This window comes from Topomyia yanbarensis, chromosome 3, assembly GCF_030247195.1.
Source record: "Topomyia yanbarensis strain Yona2022 chromosome 3, ASM3024719v1, whole genome shotgun sequence".
NCBI lineage: Eukaryota > Metazoa > Arthropoda > Insecta > Diptera > Culicidae > Topomyia > Topomyia yanbarensis.
The window spans coordinates 86,624,435-86,648,623 of NC_080672.1; the positions used below are offsets into that span (position 1 = coordinate 86,624,435).

Sequence of the window (24,189 nt, forward strand, 5' to 3'; positions counted from 1 at the left end):
TCATGGGAAATGTTTAGGTTGACCAGTAATTGAGCTGGACTGCGAGTCTTTTAGGTTTCGGGAAAGAAAAAGACTGAAAAGGAAATGAACCGAACCGGAGAGGAAATACATCATCTGAGCGTGTTTGCAATTTATGGGAAAATGGCAGCCGTTTCAGACAGTGTGGATAATAGAATGGTTCGGAGGATTACTGTTGTCGGATCGGTTCAGTTCCCTACTATAGAGTTAGTATGTGTTTGAGGTGAACAATATTTACCTGGCAATTGCTCCAGTTTAATCGGGTCTGAAGACTGCTCGGAGCCGTATACGAAAATGGGGAGACCTTTCACTCCTTCTTGATCAATCACTTCGGCGATGGCTAAAATAAATTAAATATTACAATACTTGCATAAAAAATATTCACATCTTTTGATATTGGTCTTGTGGAATTCCAATACTTATTATTTGTCTAACTCCTAATACATTTCACTAAACTTCCTAGTTCCATGTTTTCTAACAAACTGTGGCTGTTCGGCCATCTATGGGAGCTGTCCATAAATGTCAGCTTCTTTCTCCGAACAGCCTAGATAAGCCGTGTAGTGTCGGTAGTGGTTGTTTCAACCGGCTAAGAATTACACTACGGACTACCTGTTCCGGTGGTAACACCAAACAGGGAACCCCAATTCCATAGTGTCATGCGACCCGTGCTATGGGTAAAATTGTTGAGGGGGTTTAAAATATTCTCAATGGCGAACGGAGCCTGGGAAGAGCCGGGCGAACTCCCCAGTAACTGGCTGTGGTCCACCAGGAGGTTGATAACTCTATTATCTTTCTCCGGACAACACCAGCCTAGAGGCCGCGTGGCATCCGGTGGGTTTGAAGTATGTCAGTTATGGAAATAACAGTCAAATTCATTCGCAAAGGTGGCCGCGTCACTTATGAGGAGGCAAAGAGCTTAAGACCGATCAGTCTGACCTCCTTCCTTCTCAAATCAGTGGAACGTTTAATCGACCACTACATTCGGGATGGTAGCTTGGGCGAGCACCCGCTGCATGCAATGCAACATGCATATCAGCGGGGGAAGTCTATTACCACCCTGTTACCCAATGTTGTCTACAACGTTGATAAAGCTTTTTCACAAAAGCAATCAAGTTTGGGAGTTTTTCTCGATATTGAAGGTGCTTTTGACAACGTGTCTTTCGAATCCATTTTGGAAACAGCACGAGATCATGGAGTACCTTCATATATCACGAACTGGATACACGCAACGCTTAGCAACCGACATCTGTGCTCATCGTTAAGACAAGTAGAGATGAGGAAACTGAGTGTCTGCGGATGTCCTCAAGGTGGTGTAACTAGCCACACAAGACTGTGGCCCCAAATGGTTACTTGGGATGAATATACACTTGCTCCCAGTGACCTTACACTCACATGTAGTTTTCCTTTTAAAACTTTCAATGTGAGAATTCCTCTTCGTGAGGAATGGCGGTCTGGCTGGATGGAGCGACAACTTGAATAATACGTAGTTTGTTATACGGACGGTTCTTTGTTGGGGAGCCGAGCCGGTGCTGGTGTCTATTGTCATGGGATGAGATTAAACCAATCTTATTCGCTTGGTAGATACTGTACCGTATTCCAAGCAGAAATCTTTGCGATTCTGTGTGGCGTACAATCCGCACTTCAACAGGGAATTTGCGGTAAAAGAATCTATTTTTGCTCTGACAGTCAGGCTGCCCTGAAAGCACTTAGTTCGGCAGATTCGAGATCGAAATTAGTAATCGCATGTCGAACTCAAATCAAAGAACTTAGCATTTCAAATGCTATCTACCTTCTATGGGTACCCGGTCATTCCGGTTTTTACTGGAAATGAATGGGCGGACTAATTGGCTAGAGCTAGCGCTGCGACTGATTTCGTTGGTCCAGTACCAGTTCTACCATCGTCAATAAGTTAGATAAAGCACAAGATTCGCTCTTGGGCTGCATTCGAACATGCCAAACATTGGCGTAGCTTGCAGACTTGCGTTCAAACAAAGGCTTTTCTGCCGGATGTGAGTCCGAAAATGTCAAGAAATTTGTTGCATTTTTCCAAGCACAACTGCAGTATTTTGGTCAGGGCACTGACTGGACATTGCAAACTCAATTATCACATGGCTACTATTCAGCGCGCTGAGTATTATTCATGTGATTTTTGTGAATCCGATTACGGAACATCATATCATTTGATATGCAATTGCCCTGTATTAATGCAATTGCGCATCCGGTTTTTTGGTTCTCCATACATAGATGAACCTATGTACAGAGAGCTGAAATTTAAGGATATGCTTTTGTTCCTAACCCAGTGTGGTAAAGGGCTATAGTTTTTTTTAGCCGTATTTGAATGACAATATCTCTTCGGGGGTGTTGTCGTTCTGTTATCTCAATATCCCCTCGGGGGTGTTGATATATCCGCTCACTGTTTGGGTAGAGGTTCTAAATCCCTCCGGGGGTTGGAAGTTTTATTCCTGCTGTTGTAACACCTGCAGATCGTTCAGCATCACTCCGGGGGTGCAGAATGCTCTGTTTTAATTGTTCTGTGTCGTTGTTTTCCTTACCCCTAACCTTACCACTTCCCCAATCCTTCTCATCAGGAAAATGATGAAAAGACGATTCTTGGCAAGGCACAAATCTCCGATCAATGTGGGGAACGTGCCATTTGAGCCAGACGCTACTGATTCCTGATACTTGCATAAAAAATATTCACATCTTTTGATATTGGTCTTGTGGAATTCCAATACTTATTATTTGTCTAACTCCTAATACACTTCACTAAACTTCCTAGTTCCATGTTTTCTAACAAACAAAAAGTTTCATTTAATTCTATGACTACTCGCATGCTTTTTTGTCAAAAATATGCTTTAGGTGTACGTCGTCTTTGTAATTCACAAATTTAAACTGCCTGCAACATCTAACAGGAAATCAGCATTCTGGTCACTCATTCGATTGAAACATCAATACTTCCAAAATGGATCCTGCAATGTTTTCTTATTATGGAACAACAACAACACTACATTAAAACCATCATTTGCAGATATTCACCAGCTGTTCGGTGTGATGCGAATCGGCGGGTCAAGAGAAAACTCCTCAGAAAGACAAGACGAGCCCAAGTCTATTACAGTACGCACCGAATGATTGACAGATTCCATTTTCCGCTAAATACTAATTCCCTCACCAACCCTCAATGCCATTTCCGACCAGCAAACCACTATATAGATTCTCTTACCTCCAGCCAGTTCCGAGCTAACAATGATAGCTTTCGAATTAGCCACCGCAATCGAGTGCCTCAGCGTTTCCCGCCGCAGGTTGGTGTTGATCAGTGCCGTCACGACACCGAGCTTGGCCAGTCCCAGCCAGACGCACGGGTACTCGGTGCGAGTTTCCATCATCAGTGCTATCGTATCATCCTTCGCAAATCCTTTCGAGTGGAAATAACTGGCAATGCGATCCGAGAGCTGCTTTACCTCGCCGAAGGTTAGCCGGGTATCGTCCATGAGTAGAGCCACCTTGGCCGGTTGCCGGGCGGCAACATGCTCGAAAGCCTTCACTACCGTCTTACGGTTGTCGAACCGGTGCAGAGCGATGTTGAGGCGGAGGAAGCATACGATGGCGCTGGAAGGAAACGGGACAATAGAACTGTGAGTGAATCGTTGGGAGTTCGATATGATGATGATTTGAATGTGTACAATACACTTTCGTTGATCTAAATACTGGATAGATGGATGCCAATTCAATAATAGACCTTCTATTAGGAATTAACATGGAGTAAAAAATTTGAGGGTTGCGTACAGGACACGACCAGGGCTACATTAAAAATGTAGTGTTTTTCAAAAGCATGCAACATAATTCGCGAATGAATTTTAATATAACAACACTATCGACTCAGGGCTGAATACTAAATAGCCTTCACTAAAAACATGCTACGTCACGTTCTAGCTTACTCTCCAGCTTCCATATGTTATAATTTGCTATACAGCCTCCCCCTTAATACATTATTTATTGATGGTCCTGTAACAGTAACCAACTTCGAAAATTATAAAATAAATAAATAAATAAATAAATTATCTCATGGTATGAATCGATTACATTAAGCAAATATGTGAAAATAATCTATTTGCTATTATTCAATCCACTGAAAAAATGACATTATTGGGCTGATCCATCTATTAAATATTAAATTTAAATTTGCAATTCAATTTTAAATAATGTACTAATAAATTATAGTGTTAATACCGTGCGCATCTGAAATTTTGAAAATTTTAGAATTAAACTAAAACAATGAGTGAATGTTCAGCAGCGATACATTTTATAGAAATATTTCAAAGTGAAACTAGAACTGAATCAATTACATTCACAGTATAGCGTTTTGTTTTATAATTTCATAGAATTTTACTGTTTACTGTTCGAAACAATAAATCAAAACTTTCTTCTGGAGATATGATTGTTTTCATTCCAATTATAATACCTATATTAAATACAACACTAAAGATGATGCTCTAAAGAATTTGATTGTCATAAAATTATTATGCTTGCAAAAACCTGTGATAACAATAAAAACCAATCAGTGATTTCTCGTGATCTGATGGCATTACTTTTGGGCTAACCACCAAAAATCGCTATGGATTAACTTCGCTACATTTTGAAAAGAAATCAAAACTGCAACTAATCTACCATAACTCAATCTCTTCGTCCACTTAAATTTCCAACGAACCCACTCCTCTCAGTACGCACAAATCAAGTCGAGTCCGCATCACGTATATTCGAAATATGAAACGTGTGTGTCAATAGGCTCATTACCATACGTACCTACAAATTCCCGACAACACATCACCAACCCAATGCACACACAAACATGAAAATAAAATTATCCCAATTCATAAACTCACAAGCAGCACACACACGTCACACCCTGCAGTGATGAATTCCATTCAAACTCATCCTACCAACTTTCTTTTCCCACCCACATTGCTAATCATTGTGTGTACACGACTCGAACCTATCGCATTTCCACTTTGGTGTATGCAAAGATTCAACTCGCGCAGAACTCGATAAGCTTAACACACAGCAAAAAACAGGTGCACATTGTACACGGCTTAACAGTGTGCGGGTTACAGGAATATCATAGCGTCTACCACTTATTGTACTGTTCGGACGATAAAGTCATGGTGTTGCTCGTTTGGAATGCAAGCATCGACTGACTTAAACAGACACGCGATTGAACCGCTAGGTGCTTCCGATTCCGATTTCCGATATATATATATATATATATATATATATATATATATATATATATATATATATATATATATATATATATATATATATATATATATATATATATATATATATATATATATATATATATATATATATATATATATATATATATATATATATATATATATATATATATATATATATATATATATATATATATATATATATATATATATATATATTCATTTTAAGGGTTTTCAATTATGTACTATTGAAATATATAAACTATATAGCAATAGAGCATTATTACAGTTAATTCCGAATTGATGTGTAAAAAGATTGAAATCTATCCATAAAGAGCAGAGGTATTATAACACCCAACCTCAGATAGTGCAGTAAGAAATTTTCAGTATCAAAAACGCATCACGTGTATCCGAAACTTGAAAAGTGTTTTCCAATAGGCCTAGGTACCTACAAACCATCAAAAATATTTCTGTCATGAGAATTACCAGTCCACCACACACACAAGCATAAAAATTAAATAATTTTCTCCATCGCAAACTCACAAGCAGCACACACACACGTCGCACCCTGCAGTAGGTTGAACTGAATTCAAAACCCACCCTACTCCCAACATTGACAATTATCGTGTTTACACCACTCGAACCTGTCACATTTCTATACTTGTTTGATTCAAATCGCACAGCACAGCAGTGTGGAGAGCGCACGAAGTAAAACAAAGCAACGGGTTCACATTTGTAGACGGTTAACTGTGTTTAACCGCTTAGGGACCATTCATAAATTACGTAACGCGAAAATTGCCCAAAATTGACTCCCCCCCTCCCCCCATGTAACAAATTGTCACAAATTTCTCTATCCCCCCCTCCCCTATTACGTAACAAATTCCTCGAAAAAAATTTTTTTTGTTCAGTAGAAACATGTTACGTAACGATCTAGCCCACTCCCCCTCCCCCATATGTAACAACATGTCACAACTTCTCGTACCCCCTCCCCCCCCTAAACGCGTTACGTAATTTATGAATGGTCCCTTATTGTACCATCCGAACGTCATAGTCATGATGTTGCTTGAGCGACAAATGATTCAAAATGACACGCGGCACCTCTATTTATAACTTCATGTATTTGATTTGATTTGAGTCTCTTAGGTGCCCCATATTGACGACAGGGGCTTCTCTAGCCCAATAGCTTCAAATTGGTAGGGCAACAAGACGAAAATAGGCTCAATAATCTACGTGTGTCGCAGTTCATTTGACGACCAAGAGGTTACGTTAGTAACGCTAGCTTGCTCGGTCGAACAGTACGGACCAATCATGGCGCAGATAATTACTGCTTTCACAAAATCCTTTATTTTCGTTATACTTACTAATTGTACATTCTACGGAATATGTTACAAAATTGTTCAGCATATTTCCAATCAGATAGAGCAAAAATCTGATTTTTTCAGTCAGTACAACGGCAGATATTCGTGTTAAAATCGGGTAAAATTTCGGTCGAAAATTTTGAAATGCCGTCCCTGTATTGAAACGTTAGAAGTATTTCGAAAATGTCTGGGATTTGGCAAGCAAAGCATATCGTAAGAATTCGCACTTCTTCGGATTTACACAAACGCGGCTCTTGCTACACCACAATCTGCAAAAGTTTCAAGCTGTTGGGGGAATCTGTAATCCTCAACTCAATACATGAAACGAAGTATTTGATAATCGTCTACGAGTCTTTTCACAAGCATTGAAGGGAATCTGTCGGGGTCCGTATTGAAAGGCAATTTATGTCGGTTTAATAATCATCCATTCATCGACATCGGTAGCGCCCAAAGTTTAGCCCAAAACCGGAACCGGTTAGAATTGTTCTTATTTTTTTTTTGTTTTAAAATCTTATAATAGGAACATGATATTATAAAATTGAATTTCTTATCATATTTGTTTTCGAGCTGCCATCCATCTTTTAAATTAAACATCTAAAACGTAAACATGGCGAAATTCAAACAAAGAGAAACAAAGGTGAATCGGTGCGGTAAATCTGCCCGTCATAGCTGACAGAATTGTAGCAGACTTCTTACAGCGCCATTTTGAAAATTTTGACAACTACCGAAATCTTGACGGATATCTGCTGCTGCAAGATTTTCTTCCAGCTCTCCAGCTCATTAAAAATGAAATAACGAAGGCATTATTGAGAGATTAAAAAGAGACATCGATGTAGTTATGAAAAGAACTCTAAGGAACGTATACAATTGGGAGATTCGAGTGTATTAGGTTTCGATTCTCTTACTCTGGTTGAGAGTGATTTCACGTTGCAGTTATGGTTGTGGTCGGCCTTAATTGCGACCTGGACTGTAGTAAATAAAGCGAAGGCGCAATAAAAGAAATATTTAGGATTAGAGAAGAAAAATCTGGACAAATCAAGCGTTTTCTTCAACATCCCAGATCACCAGGACAGTCAGTTAAAACCAGGACATGTCTTTGGAAAGAGGAGTAGTAGTTTCGTAAAATATTACTGAATATAGGAAAAAATTCGCGCATTTGAAAAAGGTCGAATTATGCGTTATTTTTTGACGGGGCAATTAGTCAAACACTCGAAAATTATTCAATTAACGTCTAATCGTATTTTGGTAAAAACAGGATTGCACCAAAAGCATTGTTTATGCTTAAAGGTGAAGTCAAATCTTTCTATCGAACATGTTAATGGCTACCTATCGTGCAAAATAAACAAACATTCTTCTTTCGGAGAACATGCAAGAAAAGTATTAGTGTTAATAGAAAAAATATTATGGCAGTCGACTAAACAAAACACTTTATTCATTTTTTATACTCTTTTGTAACAATGTACAATAAATTTCATGAAAGAATATTACAAATAAAGTTCTGTAAAAGCCGCGAAACAGGCAGTTTCCAATTCACTTCGTATGAATCTATTCTATATCTCGGTTGAAGTCACACAAAGTTACAGCAAAGTTGTTAGCATTTTATTGAAGAAAAGTTATCTCAAAGTGATGATAGCAAACTAATGCACAAACTCAATTATGGATGCCAGACGAGGGTTGTGCGTTAACCAGCTGGCAGTATCAAAAACGAAATAACAACGATTGCGACTAGTTTTTCCAAACCAACATCCAGCACAGACAGTAAAAAAGTAATTGACGATGAAGACGGGTTAGTTAGGGGTATGCGTGGTGGATGAAGGGAATGCGGGTGTGATGGTTGATCAGGTGGGTGGGGGGAGGGGGTTGATGAAAGAGGGATTTCCGGAATTGTCGATAGTGGAAAAAATATTCAAATAATGTTTGATTGGCAATCAATGATCTTGACCTGCGAATCGAAGTAGTTTGGTGACCATTTCAATAGTTTTTTTGCTTCTAAGGTATTAGCATTGTAACGGTTTATATGGGAAATTCCAGTGTGACCTTACTAACCAACATGTAACTCCGGAACCAATAGTCAGAATCAAAGTTGTGTATATTTGTGGTGGAGCTTAATTTTACATTTATATTCATGCTCCATATATGTGCACGAAAATAAATGGAAAATGACAAAATATTTTTATCTGTGAAGATACTCACTTCAAATCCCTGGGAAGAGTCCGAAACATCGAATACACCATCGTTGGCCTGTCCCCGCTTAGCAGATACAGTACGATTCCGGACAGCAACGTTTGCGGAATGGTACGCCGCCCGATCAGTAATGACATCGCGCAGCCAACAGCTGTGATGCATGCCAGCGTCGCCGTTTTTTGCTTCAACGTGAGTTCCACAATCATTTTGCCGGGTTGTTTTTCAATTTTTTATCACCTGGAGAGTGCCTCAGGTCTCAGACATAGAATATGATCCTAAGAGTCTCGGGATGAAGGGCTGCCACTGGATTGCTAACCTGGAATGAGATGAATATTTGATATTTGAATATGATTGGATAGTAGGTAACTTCTGTTACAGAAATCGACCCTATAACAAAGCATATATTCTTAAACTAGATTGTTGATTCTGCACTACAGGCAGACATATAAGTCGACCTGTGTAATGCGAGTACCCTTCATATACGCAAGAATAATGAATTAGGTTCATTCGAGTTATGTCTGCCTTCAAATTCAAATGCAATTCGATCCGCTCAGTTTCATAGCCAGAAATTTGGTTCGCTTTAAAATGTGGAGCATTTAGAATCTCCATGAAATGATGAAAGTTCAAAAGCAACAACATGTGCCAACAGTCATCATCTGAACTTGAAAGAGTCCTTTCTAAAGCGAAATATTTTTCCCGGTTTTGTGTACGCATTGAGTGAATACCACCGATGTCAGAGAGGCGACCTCACCATCTTGTTCCATGGCTTTATTTGCCTCCCGAAAAAAAACCAAACAAGGGATTTATCACCTCACATAATCCCACCGATCTCGAGTGGGCTGAATCCACACCCATTATTTCATAATTTCAGGAGAAGTTCAAGATTCGCCAATGGATCCGCTGATGAACATTAATGAAACCAATACACCACCAAAGAACTTATCAAAATCGAGAGAAATGTTTTCGATAATCATCCACTCGCTGCTGTAATCTTAACTTTAAAATTTCAGATTACCCAATAAACAAATGCTCAACAAGTGTACTTTAATCCCATTCTCTCTTCTGCTTTGATTTAGAACTACCAGTTGCTTATCGCACCATGTGTTGTTATACGTGTGACGTCAAACGTCCATATGTTGTAGCATGAGGTCTAGGGTGATTCACATTCATAGAACAAGAAAATTTGATTCCAGTAGGTTGTCTGTGCTATGTGTTTCGAAGTAGCTCGTGACCCGTTGGCTCAAAACCCATGACTATTTTGCCTATACACGCAAAGAAATGACTTGATAGTTTCAGTTACAAAAGAAAATTGACCAACAAAACTGTTCTGTTGTGTCATCTATACACAAAACACAATCTAAATACCCTCAAACAAAATTTCCGAAGAAAGTAGATAAGGCCTATGTGTTGTACAGCCACTAGCAGCTTCAGTCAATTGGTGATACGTTGTACTTTGTACCGGTATATGTTGCTTTTACGATTTGCATCATGTGCCCCATTCGTGGGCCGTCTCCATTCCGTTCTTTTATAATAAATGCAATTCTCCTAACTTTACATGCACTATTGTCCCCGTGTTCTATACATTTACTCTACACACCATTTGAATCGATATGGTGTTGAATGCTTTGAGAAACAGCTGATTGCAGAAGGCAAGTTTCAGCTCTGTACAGCACGTGTGACCGGTTGATAAAGTGATGGACTGGATTCGGACACGCGAAATACCGTACGTAACTCTATAGGCCCCTCGAGTGGAAAGATAATTATAAATCACTTGACCTTCGCTGACACAGTGCAGTCAATTAAATTTTATTGCGAGAAATGTCGCTATTGTCGGTAGGTTTCATTCCGCGTAGTTTGTGGATAATTTGCACGAAAAGTTTGACAATATTGTGACGTTCTATAGCAATGCACATTTGGTGGGAACGCATGACTTATTATCAGATTAGCCGTGGGACAAAAATGAGGTATACTAATAGCTGCATACAATTGAGGAATGCTAACTCTGCTATTACTAATGCTGTATTTGTACATGGATCTTTTGCTTGAAACTCAAACCTAACGATCGATAACTATCTAATAGAGTCTTTAAGGCAGATTTCCAACGTGAAACCATGGGTTCGAAAATTATATAACTAAAGTTATCTCAAGAATAAACGCTGCATCAAAAAGACACCTAAAAGAGAGGAGAGGAAGTTATTGATCAAGGAGAATCAAATTTTATATTAGTTTTGTGAGGTAAAATATTGATTTGTCGTGTGTCATAATCGTGCTACTATGACAATTTTCAAAGCGGTACATCGCACACGGAACATGAACATTTACGTCATCCTGTCTATTTATATCATATCAAAAACTGTTTTGTTGTATCACCGCTTGAAATTATTAAATTTACAACACACATAAATTTAAATCAAAATATAAACATGTAACATGATATTCAATTGAATATCAAATTCGATTTGATGTTCCGTTATCCGTTGTATCCACAATTACGTAATATTTTTGTAGCTTTTTATCACTTTAAGCAGAAAATTATATAACTCGAATGTAATTCTATATTACATACAGGGTGTTTGGTTCATGATTAAGAATCTCTCGAGGGGTGATTGACTGTCATATTTGGAGAAAAAAATCGTTCTACACATACTATCAAATCTCAACCGTTACAGAGTTATTGAACTTTTTGTGTAAAAAACTTATTTATCTTAAAATACCTCTAACTCAAAAAGTATACCTCGTATTTTAAATCTTTTATTTCCATTGGAAAAGTGAGAAAATTTTCTATTGAATGGTGTTCTCATATCCTTCAGTTAATTAGTTTTATTTACCTTTTAGTTGTAAAGTAGTTAAAAGTTGGTGTTTTTGAGAGGTTTTTGTTAATTTTCTCAAAATAATGAATTATGATTATAGCAATATCTATTATCCGCAAGATGGGTTTGAGGACGATTTATAGTTTGTTCTTCAACATGACATTCCTATCTCTTCTCGTTTCCTTGTAACTTCACTTCTAATTTTTCCTGTAATCGACCTGCAAGTGCTTAAAAGACTTTAATCTAAAAAATATGCTTTATATCGTTTCCAGGGCTTCATTGGAAAGTTGAGAAAATTTCCTTTCAATGTATGTACAGATATCTTTTAGTCAAGTGTACTAAATGATTGTTTCCTAGTAAAATACCTCAAAATTTGCATTTTTTGGAGTTTTGTAATTATTATAATTATAAATCAACTAAATTTATCATCACTATTGTTCATTTGGTGCCTCTTAATATTCTCTACAACTTATTTGACATTTTATCCCCATCGCTTTTCATTTCGCTGCAATTTAATAGTTAACACAGTATGACCTCATAACAAATGTAGTTTACTCGAATTCGTTTTTTTTTTGGATATGAAACGAGGTGATAAAAATGATTTTACTTCAAAACTAATAGGGATAACTGAATGTAGCCAAAGAAAGAATTGTATAACTTGCTGAGATGCATTAAATCCATGATAATAATGGGGCTGTTTCTTATTTACTATCTTAGGAAAATAACGAAAATGCTAATAAAAACACTAACTTTAAATTAATTAACTTCTAAAAGAATACTAAATTCACTTAACTGAAAGGTATTTATACCTTTTTCTATGCAAAATTTTCCTAGCTTTCGAATAAAAATAAGAAAAGGTACAATAAGTGCCATACTTGTTCAATAAGAGCTAGTATAAGTGAATATGAGATAAAAATATCCAAGTTCAATAACCCAAACACATGAAAACAAGAAAAGATAAGTGTATCATGTCAAGGAACAAATTATGCAACTCTTCAAGAATAAAAATTTGAATTATTAAGATGGTGATGTTAACTATTAAGATTTTCGCGAAATGAACGAAAAATCGATCGAAATTGTTAAATTTTAAATAAATTACTGTGAAAAGGTTACTTAACCTCATTAGCTGAAACATTTGCGAACATTTTTCAATGGAAAATTTTCTCACCTATCCAATGGATCTAAAAGATTTGAAATACAAAGTATATTTTTTGAGTTAGAGCTATTTTAAGACAACAAAATTTTTAACACAAAAAATGCAATAACTTAGTAACGATTGAGATTTGAAGGTATGTGTAGAACGATTTTTTTCTCCAAATATGACAGTCAATCATCCCTCGAGAGGTTCTTAACCATGAACCAAACACCCTGTATAATGCACATATACGGAGTCTTGTGAGATGTAGATGTAGATTATTAGATGAAAACCTAATAATCTGCATTTTACATTAGAAGAAATATATCTTTAAGGTTTAACTAAGAAAATGATCCTTTCCAGAGCTACAAACAAGTGTCAGCCATTTTATCGAGCGGAAGCAAATAGTCTGTGTAAGTGTGAAATAATTTAAAATGGACAATTTAAAGTATATTTTGTGCGATTGTTCGATTGCCAGCATTGAAATGTGCTCCAGACAATTGTTAATGGTTAATTGCTTTGGAAGAGGAAGAAGAAGATTTTGGACTCAGAATATCTTTGAAATGAATCTTTTGATATGTAAAACTTTGGACTTATTTTAGATGCTCAGATATTTGGATTTTTCAATCCAATCTATGTACTGTTGAATTCTTGGAATTTTTTTGACTCATTCGTATCTTTAGAATTATTGAATTTTTGGTCTTTGATCATTCGGATCTTTCGGATTAGATCATCGTATTTTTGGATCTTTCAAATCTTTGGATCATTGGAAAGAATAATTGGTATATTTGGATTATAACGTTATTAGATATTTTAATCTTATAGAATTTTCGAATTTTTCAGTATGTTTGGATTATTGAAATGGCTTTTGGATAATTTATTATTAAATCATAAAATCACAATAGCTTTAGATTTTTCGATTTCTGCAATTCTTTCACATCGTTGCATTAAGTTTTAACGCATAACTACATTTTCGATATGGGGATTCATTATAAATTCAGCAAAATGATGTGTAACGAAAAGTAATTAAGTTTTAAACGCTTATAAGTCAGCCATTTTACGATAAATTTTCGATATTTTTGCGCATATCGCTCAGAAATACTAAGAACAGATTGCAATATATACAACTATAGTCTTCAGATAGTATGACAATAAACATTTGAATAAAATAGAGCATAGTTAAAATACCACAAAATTTCACACAGAAGATTGTATTTCCCTAGTCTAGATACATTTCTATAAATAACAACATCATCGACAGCATTGTTCCGGCCGACACTCTGTGCCCGGGTTACCATATTCTCAATTTTTTCCGTAATGTCACCGCTTTATTTCGCAATTTTCGTTACATATTCCTTCCTACAGATTTCCACGTATTTTTGGAAATTTAGCGATTTTCGCGAATTCTTTGCCAACTTCACAAAGATTTTACTCTGATTTTTTTCGGTTTTAGTCATAACAGATGGTAAAACGATTTTTTGACTGAAACACAGAATATAATGTGGCATCCCTGCTCTGTGCCGGTCAGTTAATTGAGAAGCTTACACAATCAGGACTGTTCTCAAATGTGGGAAGCATCTCAGTCGACTGTTTTCAGTTTTGGAGAACACCTTGAAACTGGCACACATATTCTAGCGAACTAGTCTTACTCCCGTTTGCTGCGTTAGAAGTAAATTTAAATCACTGCTGTTTAGTATGTACGTTTCGAAAAGGTTGAGCCCTAGTTAGCTCTATTCTTACCGTAAACTAATTGATCAAATACGGGGGATACGCGAATCTTATACACGGGTGCGAACTGTAAAAGTATTGACGAAAGATGTAAAAATGTTTGTAATATTTCTAATATTTTTTATCCATTTCATATAGGGTATTACTCACAAGGTTTTAATTTTAAAATTATTACTTTTTTGTGATGCTACTTTGCATATAGGTACAGTACATGTTCTAAAGATATCGTACTAATTTTATATTGAAAAAGCTTACAGAATAACAGTGATATAACAGTTGCCACGGATAACCTGATTTTTTACCGCGCGGTGACCGGAATAAATCTAGAACAGCTTATCTATAATGCAAAAACCAGCACTTTTTCTTTAGTACATGTCTGGACGCCATTCGTGAATGAAGGATTGAGCCAATTTCTGTTTTTATGAAATTGTGAAAAAAAATTCTGGAATTTTTGACTTTAATGAACTGGTTTGTTAATCTAAAAACAGAAATATACTCAAAATAAAAATTCCTTTGTTCACAAAGAAATCATTCTAATATGAAATGATAGGGTGAAAGTTTCAAATCGATCGGTTTAGTTGTTGCTAAAGAATAGTTGTCACCGCAAAGCCGTTTTAGAAAAAAATACGATTTTAAGATAATTGCGCAATATTAAAATGAGTATTATTTTACTCACATAGAGTCATCTATTCCTGAGTCATACTGACTATTTTATGAGGCCACTGTAATGTCAAGCATGTCATTTTGATGTTGATGATGTGCCATTCTTCCCTTTTTAGTAGCCTCTAGTTTCGTCCTTTTCTCAAGATACCAATGCTGAAAAATCTTCCAAACTGAAACATTCCATTCGTTGAAAATGCCAGCGGAGGTCAAAGATGCGATTTCAACTGGTAAAACCCCTCCAATATTGAAGATGAGTTGATTATAACACTCATTATTGTTTTGTGTGAATCCGCCAACACTTTTTCCACCAACTTACTTTTCGAAAGATCATTATTGAACTAACACTAATGTATATTTCAGTCTCGCTTCGCAACTCGCACCGAGCAGAAAAATCACATCACACCAACTACAATCAAAAACAGCACGCAATCATCTTATGCTAAACCACAAACGGCTGCAAACCCAATATCTACGGATCTGACAGGAACAAATACTCGCTCAACAACGACCATGACCAATGTCTCCAAACTTACAACCAGTACCACCAACAAAAAAGCGAACGCCGAAGAGGACAAATTATTAATAGCGATGAATAAAAACAAGAAACAAGCAAGAACAATCGACCTAGACCATAAAAAAGCAGTACCGATGACGAAATGGACGCTAACAATAACGCGGGAGAAGGAAGACTGATTGATCCACAGTGCAGTGCACCGAACAACGCAACTTCACCACCAAGAAAGAAGATCTCAACACGCAGCAGTACACTGCGTCAAAAAGACCCAACGACGGTCATGAGATGTAATTTTCTTTCTTTCATTTTGTTCATTTTGTGCAAATATAATATCCACGGCTCAATTATGCTAATGCGGTGACAAAAAAGTGGTGTATATTTTTTGTTCTTCATTATTTATTTCGACTAATGTAATGGCGCTTTCTTTTTTACCTTTTTACGACCTTCAATTAGCTAGAAATTACTTAATAGGCGAAGTTATAGAAATGTTAGGGCCATAGTACTAAAGTGCGAGCAAGTAAGTGAAATATACAGATCGGAAAACTAAAAGTGGCAGGGTCATTAGAAACAGACTTAAAATCTTACGGACTAATCTTTTGTCTTCTGTTGGTAGGAGGCGATCTTAGGCAGTGTTACTACGAATCGCTCAAGTTTACCAACATATCTCACAGCAAAGACAGATCGACGCCATTCTTCCCATGGTCAGTTGATGGTCCTGGTTGCTATGTAAATGTCACTCTTCAAGCCACAGTAACATATGGCCTGCCACACGCAATATTTATTTGCTAACTTCGACAGCATAATGTGTTTGACAATCTTTGCCACATTTTCTCTTCCAGTCGAGTTATAAAATATCTGTCCAGGAATCTGTTTCAAGTCTGTCTTGACGTCGGCTTCGTCATTCTGAACCACATCTGCATCTTCTTACATGTACAGCTTTCGCGATCGTTCTCTGACCGATTTGTTTTGCTTATCGTCACAATTTAGAGTCATCAGCTTCTTGTAAGTCGACAGTCCGCTCGTTTTTTAGCTCGATGCACAGTTGTTGCTTGTTTGCGACATCGGTTTTTGCGATCTCCCGCTTTTGATTTCCCCGCGATCCAGTCTTCCAGGCTGTCAACAAATTTTACAGTTTAAATTTGTTTTATTGGTTTCCATGTGTATGTTTGTTTTTGGTTGTAATGTTTTTGGTACAGACTTACGGAATTGGATGGAATTTATTTATCGGCTGTCGACTGTCGTCTGTCGACAAACGGTTTCCGAGCCCTTTTAATACGTTGGTAACAGCTGACTTCGTCACATTTAACAATTTCGTCATCTTAACGTGCAAGTACTTCGGAGTGCCGCAATGTTCAAGCATAATTTTGCTCTGTTGCTTTGATACCATTTTCATAACTAAAGAGCGAATATCAAAATCAAATACAGCGAAGACCCATTTTCATTAGCCCCTTGGTTTATGTTAGGTTGACAAGATGGGAACAATGACAAAACATATTTGTTTATTTCTTTTTAATAAACCGAAGCTGTTAAAATATTCTTCTGTTAATTCCTAGACATAGCCCCTTAACCCTGGCTGGCCGATAAAATCGGGTAAAAAAATCGATAAAATCGGGGGCTATTAGAAACGGGTCTTCAACGTAGTTAGCATAATGCTACACACATTCATCTTTAAAATCGAGGGTGTGGTGTTTTTTAATGCACGATAAAAATGCGTCAAGTTAAAGTTGACCAATTTTTCATCATAACGCTGCTTACTTTCGAAGGTGTTCGATTATTCTCGCTGATGCGGAGAGAAATCGATCATGCAACCAGTGATGTTGAGTATTCTTTCTTTTCTGTCTTATTCTGTTCACCTCCTATATATTCTCGTTCGCATAACATTCTATTCTCGTACCTTAGCTGGGCCTTGGGTGGTGTGTTTTCGGAATGAGCACAAAGTAACAAACTTATAAGAAATCTCTTGGAAGCTGTCTGAGCAGTATTCGGCAGTGAATCAGATAACACGAATTTGAGCAAATAATATACGACCAGGCAAACAAGATTGTTTGCTGCAACCGTTTTACGCTGATCTATTTTGTCTACGTACCTGTCAGGGCTATGAAAATGAAAGGTGTTGTCAAAGAACCGGGTATGAAATGCGATCGAGCTTTCAACCCTTTCATACCAAACTTTTTTCTAGTGCATGTATGGTTTCAAAATATTTTTTTTCTTCAAAGCGGTGACATCAAGAAACACGAAAAGTCTTTTTCCATAATGATAGGTGCTTCCCTTGCAGTGCAAGAAGCTGCTCAATTTTTACCTTCCTATGCTCAATAAAATTCTCCTACAATATTTACAATAGTCCAATTGCATGGAAAACGTAGCCAAAGACGGTCTAAATCGATAAGTTTTATCAGTTTTCAAAAATATTGAACCATAAAGAAGATATATGAAAAATTCATTTTCCGTCGTCAACGTAAACTGTCCCTGGCAGCACTGTTCTATCGGAATCAAATCAGACTAATTGCAATAACGTCAGTTCTAGAGCTGATCCTTGTGACTGTTAGTGCTCAAATGAAAGGCAATAGTCACATTTATTAGCCTTACTTGTTTTTGCGATCAAATTTTGCCTCAATCAAAAGTTATAGCTGTGTTATAATGTTGTTGTTCACAAACAACATGGGCATGATTAACCTATTCATGCCCATGTTGTTTGTGGGCAACAACATTTTTAAACAGCTATAACTTTTGATTCAACAGGAGCATTTTAGATACAAGTAACATAACAAAAACCGAGGAGAGAAGACTACTTATTATCTGACAAACTCGCTTCGGATGACCTTCGCTGGGTTTTCTGGTGCTAACCACATCCTTTTGGACAAGGTTAGTTTACCTATTTGCCTGTTTATTCCGCGAGTCATTGTAAATATATGAGTCACATGCAGAGTCGTAGCGTGGTTCTCTAACGCCATTGGCGGAGTCTCAGTTTTGTTCGCTTTGGAGTTTACTTAGGCTTTATTTTTCAGTTTGATTTTCGAACAATAACTTAGTGTGTACTTGGAAATGACACACTTATCCTGACTTATTTTGTGACTTCTCTTCACTCAGTCGAAGAAATTTTAATCAATTTTCAATCAATTTCGAAGTATGTATAGCTTTCATAAAAAAAACTAATTTTGAGAAAATCTTTCGAAAGCGACACGATAATCAATACCATAAATATGGAGTACCAAGAAAACACTGCAGATTTGTTTGTAATATCATTTGAAGTTAAGTGTTTGAAAGTGACTGACGTGAAGTTTTTTTTTCATGTGACATCGTGAAATCAATGGACGTTTGAATGTTTGAAGACGACGAAAAGAGGATTTTTTCGGGGGACTGCACGTGCGGATCTGTCTTACAATTCGTATACTTTTTCACATTCTCGTTCAAAATCATACGCATTGAACACGGTCAAACCATATCCGACCTTCTTTCAGATCAAAGATAAGTATTTCAAGGATTTCGAAAGAAATATTTATTCATTACAGATATCTCGAATGTTCCTCAGATAGGCTCAAAATTATATTCTCCTGTCTCAAGCAAGATTACTGGCGACAAGCCATTTATGAAGGACTACCTCGTCTACATATCCGTTCACATAGTTGAGATTGACGTTGTGGTTAGCGATACTGATGGTCATACGTGGGTGAATGGGGTTGACTGTATCACCTCTTTATCCAGTGAGTGAACATTTTAAAAGATTTCACAGAATAGGACAAAATTGCATGCCACTTCAAACTCGTATCGGGTCGCCTTTAGTGCGAATTCTTTGCCTAATTACATGCTGTTCCATAAAGTTCGTACCGTGCGTCGTTGTTTCACCGTATACAAGCCCGTGCGTAGAGAATCATGAATATGAAAAACCATAAAAGACATTTCTCCAAAACATGTAGCATAGCTGAATGCGGGGGAGACCATGTGGATGATTTTTGCAGCAAATATTCTGAAAATGGCATTTAGTGCGGGGAAACTCTGCATGATCTTCGATCATGCCCTAGGTCACAAATTCGATAACTGTTTAACAGCGGAATTGCAGAAGTATTCTCCCGCAAATCGAATTTTCGAAATTTTCCTAAATAGATTTAAAACTCGTTTGTAATATCACGGAATTCCTACCCACACCACTGCTAGTTCTAGGAACTGTAACTGAGTTACGGTATTAGGTTGCCCTCACGATGGTGACAGATCAACACCTTTTTTGGCTGGTTTGATTCTCGACACCGCGAAATAAGCACAAACTAAATCAGTATCCGGTGCTAATACACGCGAACGGTCTCCCACACCTGAGTTTAGCGATGTTCGAAAAGACACTGGAGAACTTGATAAAAGCCAACAGACTTAGTTATTGGCGCCGATTCGTTGGCGGGTTAACGAGGGAAATATTGATGATCACACGAATAGGTTGCCAAACAATATCAACGAGTGTGGAGTATTCAAACCGCTGGATATTTGCATCTACCAATTAGATATGTTAATCATGAGGCATCCCGTTACACAGCGTATGCATGTTTATCGCCGAAATAAACAAAGATTGCATACATATACCTAGCTGTGCTCGACCCGGTCTTACTATACACACTCTACGACCACTGCGCATTGCACCGCGACTATGCATCGCAACAGAACATGTGAGGGAATTTAAAAGGGGTTCGAATAACCTAGTCAGTTCACGGAACAAATTATCATGTGATGATACGGTCATAAAAAAACTAGAACTGTGCACTGTCGTGGCCGTCGTTTGCATGGAAATTGAATAAAATTTGCATGAAGAAAAGTTACTCGATCGCGTGCCTCGCAGCGTTCTGAACCCCGTGTTTGCTGCCGCGCTGTGGATGTAACAGGTAACTAATTTGTGTACGATAATCTGGGGTTAATGGGGACTAAATGCAAAATGTGTAATTCTGGCATTGTTCCTCGGTTCTGTCAATGGGAATAATTAACTTCTTTTATTTTCACTCGCTGATAGAATAAGATGTTGAACACGATCACTAGTATCGTAGGTCTCAACAAAAACTTCTCCTAATGACTTATCACATGCGCGTATTCAGATCATATCTGGTATGAATGAAAAGAAACACATTTCGTCGCTGTTGTGCTATCTTATGACATGCGCCATTTTGCACATTTCGAGAAAAACGATTTTTAAAGTTTGAGATGGAATATCTTGAATCTTATAAATGGAATAAACAGTTCAAAGAAGACAATTGGTGCTTTTATCTATTCTGTATTAATATCTAAAATATTACGAAGATCGGTTGACTATGTTGCGAGTTTTTACTATGAATGTAAACAAAAGTCGCACTCACACGTGTCATAGGTGTGTATTGATGACAAAATTTGTATGGCGTGTCATAATCGTGCATGAAAAATTTTCCATAGAAAAAAATCATCAATTATTAACTTTTATTTATATCTTTGGCTTCATTTGGTCTATAAACAAACGGTGAGATGCATTTTGAAGGAAATGAGTCAGGGAATCTAGAAAAAATAGTTATTTTTGGTTACAGTGTTGCCAAATATAATATATTTCCAGTTTAAAACTAAAATTGCATTTTTCACACAATTCGAGCATCTTTGTTTTAAAAATGATTATGCCATTGTGTTTCTCAGTTAGTTTTACATATAAAAACATCTTATACATCAAGATAATTTTAGCCAATCCTCAGACACAGTCATTTGAAGCAAAAAATTAAAAATTTCTCAGCACGTTTCTCGCTATATCACAGTAACCAAGCAGAATGTCAAAATTCTGTAAACGCCACTTTGTAGAGATTTTTTAGACAAGTAATGTGGCATATCTAACTCAATTTACCCCAAAATGGCGTTTGTCATAAGATAGCACAACAGCGACGATTTACGAAAGATTAATACGAAACATTTAATGGACTGGTATGCTGTGCTTCAACAAATAACACGTTGTCTGAGATCAGTTGTAGTTTATAAACAGAAATAAAAATCCTAAACCAGGATATTATGCTAGTGGTTTTCGCTTAGATTTAACACTCTCACAAGCTTGTTATATCTACGAATCATATCCCCTATTGATCGGAATCCCGCATTTATCCTTGATTGAGGCAAATTTACAGACAAAGCAAACAACCCTCAACACTTGCCTTCACGCAGGCTGTTTTGGTATGTCATCGGAAGCCCGTATGGGTAAGCAACTCACGAAAACACGAGTCGTGCTGTTGTTATTTATTATTGTTTCCCTTCTGCATGTCGATTAGTGAGCAACAGCGTGGTGTTACAGGAGGGAGATAGGGTAGATGGCCACTTATGCTGTTAATTAGTCATGGTGCCAAACTGTTTCAAATGAACAAATGCGGTGGATATATAATGCAAATCTTTGCTCTATGTAGAGTACGATGGATATGATAAATAGAGGAACTATGATGACTTAGGGAACTATTACCCTATATAGTTAAATTTAAGATAGGTCATGCAAGGGAAACGACCGGTTGATGATTTAGAACTCAGCCTGCGCCAGCGTTATCTCATCAGCACATACTCACTTTTTCGTCGACGATTCGGTTATTGTCGCTTATCACATTTTACGCTAATCAGTCCGTATTATCTTGAAACATAGACGACGGGCCAATTTACACTTGCCGTGCCTTGATCGAAATACTAATTGGGCACTAACGAGACACGAATTGTTGATGGAGATTGCAATTTGTTCACGGCTGATCGCCTAAACACCGAGCACCCGCGACAGCTGTGATAAACCGTTCCGAACTGATTCCGCTTCAAGACTGACTGACACCAAAGCCGAAGTCGCCAAGCGCAGGCGGTCCGCCGGGTTGAGTCCGATGCGCAGTATAGTGTGCTATATATTTACACTACAATACCCTCCGTGGCTGATTGCTTGTGTGATGTGTCAGTTCAGTTTACATTGCTACACAACAGAAGAGGAAGTACACAGGCTGCCAGTGTATGTTAGTGTATTCCATCATTCAAGAGCATATGTTCTAGAAAGACAAATGGAACCAGTATACATAACTATGATAGTTGAGCGATGGATAGCTACATCGAAGAATAGCGATGATGGAAAAGTAAATGGAAGATTTTAATGTTTGAAACGAAGAATAACCGATTCTATATTTCTTCAATGCTTTCGGTAGATAGTGTTAAAGTAGGCTATATCAACAAAATAGTATTGATAAACATGAAATAAAAATTTGAAATTGGGATACACTGCTCGGAAAAAATCTTTTCATAAATGCATGAAAAAATCACGATTTTGTGAACTGAACGTGACCACGTTTCTGGAATCATGAATAATGAACCTTATATTCGTAAAATTATTTGTGTTTCCAAAAAGCTAATTAGCGCCAGAAACAAGCGTAGCGTTACATTTGAATACACTGGAACCTTCATTTAGGAAACAAACCGGGGGCTCGTCGATTGAGTTGGTTCGTAAAAAAAAATTCGTTATTTGTGATTTAGTTCGTAAAAAAAAGTTCGTTTCACATTCTTATTAAAATTCGTTTGTGAGCAATATTCTTGATAATCCCAACAACACGGGTATTTTTGGAACGAGCTTGACAAATAGATGATAAAAATGAATATTGCGCCATTTTGAAATCAAAGATGGCGACTTCTGGCTGACCAATATTCTCGATAACCCTAACAAATATTTTTAGAATCAAAGATGGCAACTTTCGGGTGAGCAATATCCCCGATAACCCTAACAATCTGGCTATGTTGGGAACGGGATTGGCAAGTAGTAGATAAAAATGGACGATTGGAACCATTTTAAAATTCAAGATGGTTACTTCCGGTTAAATAGTAAGCAGTGAAGACTAGATTTTATCAGCCTCCGATTTTGTCTAACCCCTATTTTTTATCAGCTTTTGACTTGATTTTATCAGCCTTCCACGAAAACCCTCCAAGTTGAATAAAAATAAATCCTTTCTTGAGCTTTTTTTTTTATTTAAAAGATGCAAATTACGCAAAAATTAAAATTTATTTTTTCCATTTTTGTTTGGACTATGTTAGTCACATTTCTTTTTTTTACATTTTAATGAAATTCAATTAGCTAAAGATTATTGGGCAGGGAAAGTTATGAAAATTAGACCCATAGCACTCAAGTGAGAGCAAGGATGTGAAGTATACAGATCGGAAAACTAGAAATGGTAGGGTCATTAGAACAGGCTTAATATCTTACGGGCTTAACTTTTGTCTTCTGCTGCTGAAGGGGTCGAGCTTAGACAGCATAACTACGAATCACTCGAGTTCACCAGCATTTTTCTTGGCAAAGACAGACTTGTCCCTCTTTACCGTGAAGAGGTCCCTTGACCCTTGACCCCTTGAGAGAAATTTATACTAAATAATCAGAAAAGATTATGAAGCTTTGTCTAGGGACTTTAAAAAATTGAACAGCTTTGGTTTATTAAAAAGAAACAAAAAAAAATATGTCTCGATTTTCTCAATGTCCTCATTTTGTCCGCCTAAAACACAACAAGGGGCTGATAAAAACGGGTCTTCACTGTGCACGGTAACACTAACAATGTGGATATTTTTG

The 24,189-nt window shown here is 37.1% G+C and overlaps 1 protein-coding gene across 3 annotated transcripts in view; it reads right to left on the reverse strand.

The window, feature by feature from the left end:
- LOC131688876 (long-chain fatty acid transport protein 4) overlaps window positions 1-22,431 on the reverse strand; it is a 34,242-nt gene extending 11,811 nt beyond the window's left edge. The window contains exons 1-4 of one of the 3 annotated variants that reach the window (XM_058973467.1): window positions 22,178-22,431; window positions 8,804-9,110; window positions 3,239-3,624; window positions 257-358 (exon numbers count right to left, since the gene is read on the reverse strand). In XM_058973467.1, the coding sequence (XP_058829450.1) occupies window positions 257-358; window positions 3,239-3,624; window positions 8,804-9,000 (685 nt within the window). In that variant the 5' untranslated portion in view covers window positions 9,001-9,110; window positions 22,178-22,431. Of the gene's footprint in view, window positions 1-256; window positions 359-3,238; window positions 3,625-8,803; window positions 9,111-22,077; window positions 22,097-22,173 lie in introns of those variants that run through there. The other 2 variants (XM_058973468.1, XM_058973469.1) reach the window with 2 other exon arrangements.
- Window positions 22,432-24,189: the final 1,758 nt, after the last annotated feature.